This window comes from Neopsephotus bourkii, unplaced genomic scaffold (assembly GCF_033783945.1).
Source record: "Neopsephotus bourkii isolate Nb327-2 ecotype Australia unplaced genomic scaffold, CSIRO-AGI_Nbou_v1 NB_1706, whole genome shotgun sequence".
NCBI classification, from domain to species: Eukaryota; Metazoa; Chordata; class Aves; order Psittaciformes; family Psittacidae; genus Neopsephotus; species Neopsephotus bourkii.
This window is the reverse complement of record NW_026902180.1, coordinates 342647-351864: the sequence shown is the minus strand read 5'-3', so window position 1 is coordinate 351864 and position 9218 is coordinate 342647. Positions and strand designations below refer to the sequence as shown.

The 9218-nt window shown below is 39.7% G+C and overlaps 1 protein-coding gene across 2 annotated transcripts in view; it reads left to right on the top strand.

The window, feature by feature from the left end:
- The first annotated feature begins 2684 nt into the window (after positions 1-2684).
- Positions 2685-9218, top strand: part of PARN (poly(A)-specific ribonuclease) — a 60460-nt gene continuing 53926 nt past the window's right edge. The window contains exons 1-9 of one of the 2 annotated variants that reach the window (XM_061376104.1): positions 2685-2788; positions 3130-3207; positions 4073-4152; positions 5290-5357; positions 5452-5533; positions 6284-6344; positions 6943-7108; positions 7326-7391; positions 8129-8167. In XM_061376104.1, coding sequence (XP_061232088.1) covers positions 2770-2788; positions 3130-3207; positions 4073-4152; positions 5290-5357; positions 5452-5533; positions 6284-6344; positions 6943-7108; positions 7326-7391; positions 8129-8167 — 659 coding nt within the window. In that variant the 5' untranslated portion in view covers positions 2685-2769. Of the gene's footprint in view, positions 2824-3129; positions 3208-4072; positions 4153-5289; positions 5358-5451; positions 5534-6283; positions 6345-6942; positions 7109-7325; positions 7392-8128; positions 8168-9218 lie in introns of both variants that reach the window. The other variant, XM_061376105.1, reaches the window with a different exon arrangement.

Genomic DNA, 9218 nt, shown 5'->3' with positions numbered 1-9218 from the left:
CGCACACAAGGAAAGGGAAGGGCCGCGCCGCTGCGCCCGGCCCCCGCTGCTGGGGAGGGTCCCGCAGCTCCCGTGGATCGTCCCAGCACCCCGCGAGAAGCCGCGGCGGGCATCGTCCCACCGGACGGATTTGCCTTGCTGCGCCCTCCCCGTCCCGGGCTGCGGAGGGAAATTGCACAGGCCCGTGGGAGGCTGCGGAGCGAGGTGTGTGTGGGGGGTGGAATTTAACACCGCGGTCTGCCCTTGTGCTGGGCGGCGGCACCCGGCGGACCGACACGTACAGTGTAAGCAGAGTCTGCTTCGGTTTTACCTGCAAGCGCCGTGTTTCAAAGCTTTTAAAATCACCGCACTGGAACACTACTGCATACGCATTTTTCTTAATACGCTCACTTCCACATGCGCGAGTGCATACGTCTGGTGAATGTATGCCTACGCACCCAGGTGACATTCCTTCACAGCAACTTTGTTCATCTTTGTTTTACAAGTCAAAGTCTCATCTCAGAAGTAAATGAGATTTTCAGATGCTAGCTTGGCTGCAGTGCTACCACGCACTGCACCAGGTTGGTTCATAGTCTATTTTTACCACATGGACATATATCTATATATACACACATCCACAATTATTTATTATTGTTCTGTTCCCTTACTGCATTTCTTTTTGACAAGAGCCCAAAGAAAATTGAGTGATTAAGTAGAGATGCTTTTTTTCCCACTGTGCAACATTTTCTGAAAGTTTTTGTTCATTTGACACAAGCTGACAGTCCAGTTCCATTTCAGTTATCAAACCGAAATAATTAACCGTTTAATTATTCCAGCCTATTTCAGTAAAAAAACATTAGTCTCTGTTTCCCCTCCTATATTACCCAGATTTCTCCAGAATACAATTATTACTCTGCTAACCCATACATAGCTGTGTTCTTTGCTTTCGAACTACACTAATCAGATTTCTTAGGACAGAAAACCACATAGCTGAAAAGTTCTCCAACTTCCTATCAACACGGAATAAACAGGCATTTATGCTCAAGTGTACATGCCATTTCAAGACTTTTTTGTAGTTTTACTTAAATATTTGAAATCCCAATCAGCTAATCCTTAAGCTACTCTAGCATGAAAGTATCAAACCTCTTCTATATCAGAGGAACCTAACCTAGACCTAGATGAAAATGTGGTCCAAAATATTTAGGTCTTGTTCTAGAATCTAGGGGTTTGGTACTTTTATTGGTGTGTTTTCACTTAGCTTCACATTCAGTACTCAGTAAGGTAGCAGAACATACAGAAGTGGCTGATACAGGCTGCGCTGCAGGCTACGTGATGTTGTGGAGATGCAGACTTTTTGTTCTAGTTTTTAAAACTTAAAAGCAATGGAGCCTTGTAACTAGCTGCGTGTATTGCTCTCTCCCAAGAGCAGCCAGGAACATGGAAAGCAGCCAAGCTCTTCTGCTGTAACTTTAAAAATTGAGAGATTTTAAGAACTCTGATTTACAAACTATAGCTTGTAAATCATAAGTGTAGTTAAGTTACAGTTTGCAACTCTTCAGTGCAGCTGCTTTAATATATACATGGAAGGGAACCAAGCAGGTACTTTCATTTGGCAAAAAAATTTCTGAAACTAAATGGAAGTGAAGATGTATGCCTTCCAAAACACTTCTTGACAATAAAGACTTGCAAGCAGAAAACTAATTAAGGAAAATTACACAATAATAGGGATTTTAGGCTTCAGCTGATTTACTGCAAAAGAGAAAAACCTCTGCTACTACTTTAACTAACCTCTTAGCACCATTTAATCATATCGATTATTTGCTGGAAAAGCCTGTAGAATACATTGCTTATACTTTAAAGAGACAAAAAACTAAATCTTGAAGAATCTTGAGCAGCTTTCTCTCCTCAGTCTGCTTAATTCTGTATATTCTATATAGACATTACCTCAAAATTAATGTAGAATTTTCCATTTGTTTTTATTCTGCTGGAATTCTGGAGAAAATTCACCTGTTTGAACTCTCAACCCGCAGCACATACACTGAACTGTGCATGCTGTCCTTGCCCACAACTGCTCTTTCTGCTCCTGTGCAACACCTCATCTCTTGGGCAGTTGTTCCCTTCCGCAGCACACATGCGCAGTCACCTTGCTGGTCACTGAGCCTTATTTACAGTTATTCTGCAATGTCGTATGACAGTGATGGGTTTATCATTTTAACAGGAACACAAACGCTTCTTCCGCAATACCTGAAGCCTACAAGTTCTCTAGGACTATCCACTATTAAGGCACAACCACCGCAGTTCTACATTATGCTCCTGGTATGTTCTCACACACTCCTATCCCCTCTTTCTTGCTGGTGCTAGTTCTGCCTTTCTGGTCTGAAAGGAAAAGGCGGCGTTTTCTCACGTATAGCATTTCAAAACATCCCCAAAACCAGCAGCTCTGTCAGCCTTTTCTTCCAGTGGCCCCCTTACAGCTTCTCCGCTTGGCGGCTGGGACAAGCCACTTTTCAGGCCTAATAGTCGGCTGTTGCATTGGCCCCAAATCTGCTGCCGCTCACCCATCGGTGCGAGACTGGCCCTGCAGCCTCCGCACCCAGTCACAGCAAAGCAAACCCTGAACCCCCACTACAAAACGCCAAGCACCGCCCCACACAAAGATGGCGACTCCCGTCCCGCCCCGCCCCGCCCGCGGGAGCTCACGTGAGCGCTCACGTGCAGTGGGGCGGGAGGAGGGGTTTCCGGCAGCGCTCGGTGGAGGCTGAGGGCGTCGCCGGGCCTGGCCGGTGCGGGATGGAGGTGACCAGAAGCAGTAAGTGCCTCAGCCGTTCTCTGCGCCGTGGTCGAGTCGCACCTCGTTGGTCACGGTGGGATGTCCCGAGCCGATGCTGCAGAGGACGTCCCAGTATCTCAGTGTCCCAGCTTCCCTTTTCTAGGCTGCTGGTGGGGCCCAGCCTTACTCTCGCCTTCGGCGAGTGAAAGGGTCCGCGCGCCTCCCCTCACGTGTAGGGCACAGCCCTAGGGCTGAGGGGGCAGCGGGCGGGCTCGGGGGTCTCACAGCCCTCGCTCGCTGGCAGGTGCTGCCTCTGCCCGTCTGACGGGTGGCGGGAGGCCGTCAGTGGTCTCAGGTGTGCTTTACCCCTCTACCTGCAGATTTTAAGGATAACCTAAACAAAGTGTATGAAGCCATTGAGGAGTCGGACTTCCTGGCCATTGATGGGGAGTTTTCAGGTACAGTCGCACCTGCTTTGTGATTGTGAACTGTTGGCGGTATCTTTGTGGGGTCCAGGTCCCCGTGCTCGCTCATGTAACACGTTTCAGAGTCAGCTTGTAAAGGCTACCCTAAAATGATTTAATTACTTCTTATATGTGGAATAGTAAGGGTTTGGGCAAAAGCAGATGTCATACTCATGCTGCTTCTACTCCCTCCATGCAGTAATCTTTTAACATGTTAATTGATTTTCAGCTGTAGCTCAGGAAAAAAAAATAAAGGTTTTGTATGTGTTACAGTGGCAAGAGGTTGGGATAAATAGGAGAGGTCCTGCAAGTGTTTGGACAGGGAAAAATGATAGTAAGAGCTTTATAAGCTCTGTAAAATTCAGAGGGTTTATGCATCAGAGATGCCCTAGTAAGTGCTTTGGCTTTGGGATGCAGATTTCACTCAACCTTAAAGCATAAATGTGATCAAAGCTAGCTTTATTAGATGTGGTGTGTATAAAAATATGGTTGTTAAGTATTGCTTAAAGTGCCATTCAACAAATCTGTGAGCAGCACTCCCCATTTTTATGTTGACTTTGGTCCTGCATTGTGTTGTAAAGACCCATCAGCATTATGTTACTGGTAGGTCTTCTCATGTTGCTGGTCATGTTGAATAGGAACTAGAGCAGCAGAACTTTACTGCTAGAACACTACCATTAAACTGTGTGGCTTTTATGGTGACATGCGTACTTTTGTAGTAGCAAATATTTCTCAACTGAAATAATACTAACACACACTTTAAATTAAAATGTTTTTCTTAAATTACAGTTGTTGCGTTTCTTTGCTGTGGCTAATTTTAAAAAGCTTACCCAAAACAAAATATGTTCTATTTTTTCAGGCATCAGTGATGGGCCTTCTGTTAGTGCATTAACCAATGGCTTTGACACTCCAGAAGAAAGATACCAGAAACTTAAAAAGGTAAAGTGTTTACCTCGACTGAAATGAAAATGTTGGAAAAATGTTAGAACTCTTTAGTTCAGAATGGAGACAATATAAGGAAATATGACAGAGGACTGTAAGACTGGGTTACATAGATCAGATGGGGGTTACTTGGCTCAATGTCTCTACTAACATGAATTGGGGAGTGTTACATTAAACTTGCAGAAGTCATAGGACAGATGTCATTCCCCATGCAAGAGTTAGTAGATTGTAGAATTTAAGGGATGTTGCGAATGTTAATATTTATGAGTTCAAAGGGGACTGGGTAATAGAAGTTCAGTGACAGAGAAACTACATCAGGACTGGGGTCCTTCCCAAACTACCTCCTCTGATAGTATGTACTGTCCTTAACAAAACTTAAACGCCAGCTGCCAGCACCACCTTTGCTTCTCTGCAGCACGCACACACAAGAGGAAAGGTGCTGGAGGGTGTGGAAAGAGTTTTGAAAAGTAACCAAATGAACATGGGGGACAACATATGGTGTGTGATGGTCAAAAGGTACAAACTGTGATGCTTTGGGTTGCGGGTTGGTGTTCGGTTTTTATTTTCTCATATTCTTTCAGTGGTGCTAAAAGCCTTTCCAATATTGATCCAACAATTGTGAATTACTAGAGAACATAATGATAAAGTGCCTGGTGACTATGCTGGCACATATGTCACACTATTCACTGTTAACTGTGTGGGTTAGAAGAATATTAAATGCATTATTACACTTATTTGAAAACTCTACATAGCCAGCGTCCCTTACAGTGCGCTCCCACATTATAGGGAATGTAAATGAATGTTGAGAAAGAGACTGACAGCTGCTTTTAGGTGCAGCATCTCTTGCATGTGAGCAGTGGGTGGAGAGAAATGGAACTTCCCTCAGTTCTTGTCTGTTTATGGAATGGAAGTCATACTACAAATCAGCCTCGACAGTAGTTTTTGGGGATGAAAACTTGTTGAAAAACTCTGGTGTATTTACTTCAAAATTACCAACAAATCAAATATTTGTTAAGAAGATTCAGATTTGCTTAATTTTGAAATGGAAAAATAATAATTTACTGTGGATGCGCCCACTTATCTTTGAATGTGTACGATTTTTATTCTCATGCAAAGTTTTCCTTTCCTTTCCAGCATTCCATGGATTTTTTGCTCTTTCAGTTTGGCCTTTGCACTTTTAAATATGACCATACAGAAGAAAAGTATGTTTTTCTCTTATTCCTTGTTTTCTTAATAGAAGAATTTATGAAGCAATATTAATAAACTCTATTGACATGGAACTCTTCTTTCCTACAGGTATATAATGAAGTCATTTAATTTCTATATTTTTCCAAAACCCTTTAACAGAAGTTCACCAGATGTCAAGTTTGTTTGTCAGGTTAGTGGAAAAACAAGTTTGATTTTGTTTGGTTAAGGTATACCTGCAATAAACTAAAAAAAATATTCCCATGAAAACTACATCATTGTAGATGGAGAAGTGGTTGGTTCTATTAACAGCTTAAAAGGCAGGAAAACATAAGGTTTTGGGTTTTGTTTGGCTTAATTTTTTTTTCTTATAAAAGAAATAGACATTGGTTAAGAGCAATCCCTAAAAAGGAGCTTAAAGGGATTCTTTTTTACTTCAGTTTTTAAATCTTATTAAACATTACATTGTGTGGTTTCTGTAAGTGGAGATAATGCTCCAGACCTGGCAAGATTATTCTATTTTTTTTTTTTTCCTTTCTTCTCTGACTTCCTGCTTGCTTGCCTTTTCTGTTTGATCCTTTATTCCCATCTGCTTATCTCACTCTCACTGCTTCCCAGGCAATTGCCAGCATTTTTCTGGTCTCAGATTTGTTCTCCTGAACCACATTTTGCTTTCTTTAGTTTCCTCTCTCCACATACCTTATTCTTTCATCTTTATCCCGTTTATGCATTTATTGTTCTTGTACTTTGTGGAAGTTAAAAACAAATAACAAAAGTAGCACAGCATAAAATCTCTGTGGCTTCTTTAGCCTCAACAACTTTGGTTGCTATTCACTTTAGACTTCATACAATTTCTTAAAAATTGTAAAATTAACTCAATTGATTGTTTTATGCCACAGATACTCTTGCAAATTGTAAAAGCTATTTTGTTTTGTTGTTGCAGAGTTCAAGTATAGATTTTTTAGCAAATCAAGGATTTGATTTTAATAAAGTGTTTCGCAATGGTGAGTTCCATTTCTTTTCTTTCAATACTTGCAAAAATCATGATGTCTTCATTTTATGCAAAAAGAAAAAGGCAGTCATTCGTGACATAATGTAGTTCTTAGAAATATTCTTCTGCAATCTACAACTGTGCTGATAGTTACTCTCTTTTAAAAAGTTTGTTGTATAGATTCAACAGAATACATATAGATAAACAAGTTATGTGTCTGTGTAATGGATCAGTAGTAACATTTTAGAAAAGTTATCAGTGCATTGTAATAGGAGCTGCTGCTGACTGTTATTAAAGTGATCCATATAGCAAGGAAGAGGAGTGCTAAGTATTGTGTTCTGCAGCTCTACAGTCCTCTTGCAGATGAGGCATATAGCTCTGAAGAGTCCAGTGTTACCAGCTAATATGGCACATGGCAGAAGGACACCTGTAGACACAGATAACGAATGGGCTCTAGAACAGATGATTGAAAGATATGTTTTGAGCCTTCAGGGTCATAACAGAGGCAGTTGCTTGGTTAGTAATAAGTCTTTGCTAAATCACACATCCCTAATTTGTTTCTAATTATGATGAGCTTTTAAATGTCTTTTTCTTTATTATTTTTTTTAAAGGAATTCCATATTTAAATCAGGAAGAAGAAAGACAATTAAGGGAACAGTATGATGAAAAACGTTCTCAGGCCAATGGTGCAGGCTCTCTGTCATACATTTCTCCTAATGCCACAAAGTGTCCAGTAACAATCCCTGAAGACCAGAAAAATTTCATTGAAAAAGTAGTGTAAGTAAAATTGTTTAATATCCTCTGATGTTGTTGAAATGAAGACGTAAACGATAGTGACACGTTCATATGTTGAAGCTATTTTTATTAGTACATTAGCTGTGCAGCAGTTCTCTTTTTGTTATGAAGCATTTTCTTTTTTTTTTTTTTGGAGAGAGCTGTAAGCATCATAAAAATAAAACATTAGATATGGGAGCAAATGATGTATTTCTTCCAGGGAACAGATAGAAGACTTGCTAAAGAATGAAGAAAATGAAAGTTTGGAACTGGAGCCATGTACAGGGTTAGTCTCTGAAATTACACATCTTCTAAAACAAAATAATAAATGTATTTTGGCCATATAGAATTTGGGGAGTGATAAAGAAGAAAAAAATCTTTACTTGGGTTAACTATAGTAAAATCTACATTTGACTAATCTCCAAAGGTTGAGAAAACATGGTAATTTTTATGGATGTCATACTCTCCTTTATGAGCTATACCTCCTGCAGGCAGTGACGAAATATTTCGGTATAGTCAGGAAGTGTCTTGCATATGTGAGCCTCCTTTTGCTACTGCTGAAGTGCTGCATAAGCCCTGGATATTTTATAATTTTATAATTGGAGTTCTCAATTCTATTGAGCTTTTGGTTGTTTGTAGTTGACACTTTGTATTGGAACTGGTTTTAGTGGGTTTCCTTCAAAAAGTGCATTTAGCTTTGGAGTCCAGATGTTTGGAGACTACAGTTATTTAAAAATAAAGCATAAGAAAATAATAATTTAAAAATAGTAGAACATTGTGAAGCTTTGGGGTAACATAACATCACTGTGTCTGTATTAGTAATGGCTACAGAATATTTACTTATGGGAAGATAGGGGGTTAACTATACAATGGTGTATTGAACAATTCAGTAAAACCCTTGCAAGGCTATATGTTAGCAATGACTTATGTTTAAAAACCTTTCTACAAATGAACGTAGAGTAGACTTAAACTGAACAGTTTTGTAAGAAGAGAATTAGTAACACAATTGTCTTTTGATTTCAGATTTCAAAGGAAATTAATTTATCAGACCTTGAGCTGGAAGTAAGTTACTGGTAATACTGCCTTACTGTATATTTTTAGTATTACTGATAAGAAACCTGGGTAAGATCTGATCTACTTAACCTCAGAGGTATTTTTCCTTTAAGAGAAGAATTTTATAATGTTTTGAAGACAAATTGCATTAAACTGGTTTGTGACTATTCACTTGAATATTTTGAAGCTTAGTGTTTCTTTTATCTTTCCTATCTTAAAATCTGTGAATAGAACATCACAGACTAGAGTTATGTAACAAACGCAACTTGACAGGTTTTTAGTAAACAGAACGTGCATGTGCTTATTCAGACTGGGGGCTTTACCTGAAAAGCTGTTAGTTGTGTAATACATAGTAGGTACTGGTATGTTTACAGTTTTCTGTTAGATACCAAGTCTAAGCATTTCTGACGACTTTAAAAATCCTAATTCTAGTAGTAATTCTGTTGTCCTTTCTTGGCTTACTTTGTCACTCATCTTTGCCTAAATATGTCCCTTAAGGCCTTAGGAGAAACTGTAAGGCTGTAGAGATGAGATTTTCATTGTTCTGATTGGATTAGCCCAAGGGCAGAACATAGTGGAAATCTTTTTCTGTACATTAACCAAATGTACAGAATTCAGTGTTGCAACAGTGTCTGGCACTCTTGCTACTTACACTGGAAGTGGGTAAAATAAAGCTTCTTTATAAAATGAAATCTCGAAGTGTGAACTAATCTGAAAAAAAGAGATGTTTTTGAGATTTTTTTTTTCTGTGTACATTTTAAATTATCGACAGCTTCCAGTGATACAGTGTTATGCTGTCTGCTTATTCCTTCATCTTCTGTCAGTGCATGGAAAAGTGTGTTCATGAATTGTATTTGTATTAACATTGAGCTGTGTTGCTTTATGTGTGTATAGCTGCATACACTGTGTGTGTAAACTGGCAAGAGGAAGCAAAGTTGTGAAGTTAGCATGGAGATAATTAAAGCAGAAGACAGTGAGGTTATTGATCACCCTTGTATACTGAACCCTTCACAGGTCATTTTCTCTATTGAAGTGTTCTGTTGTGCAACAGTGTTTTAAT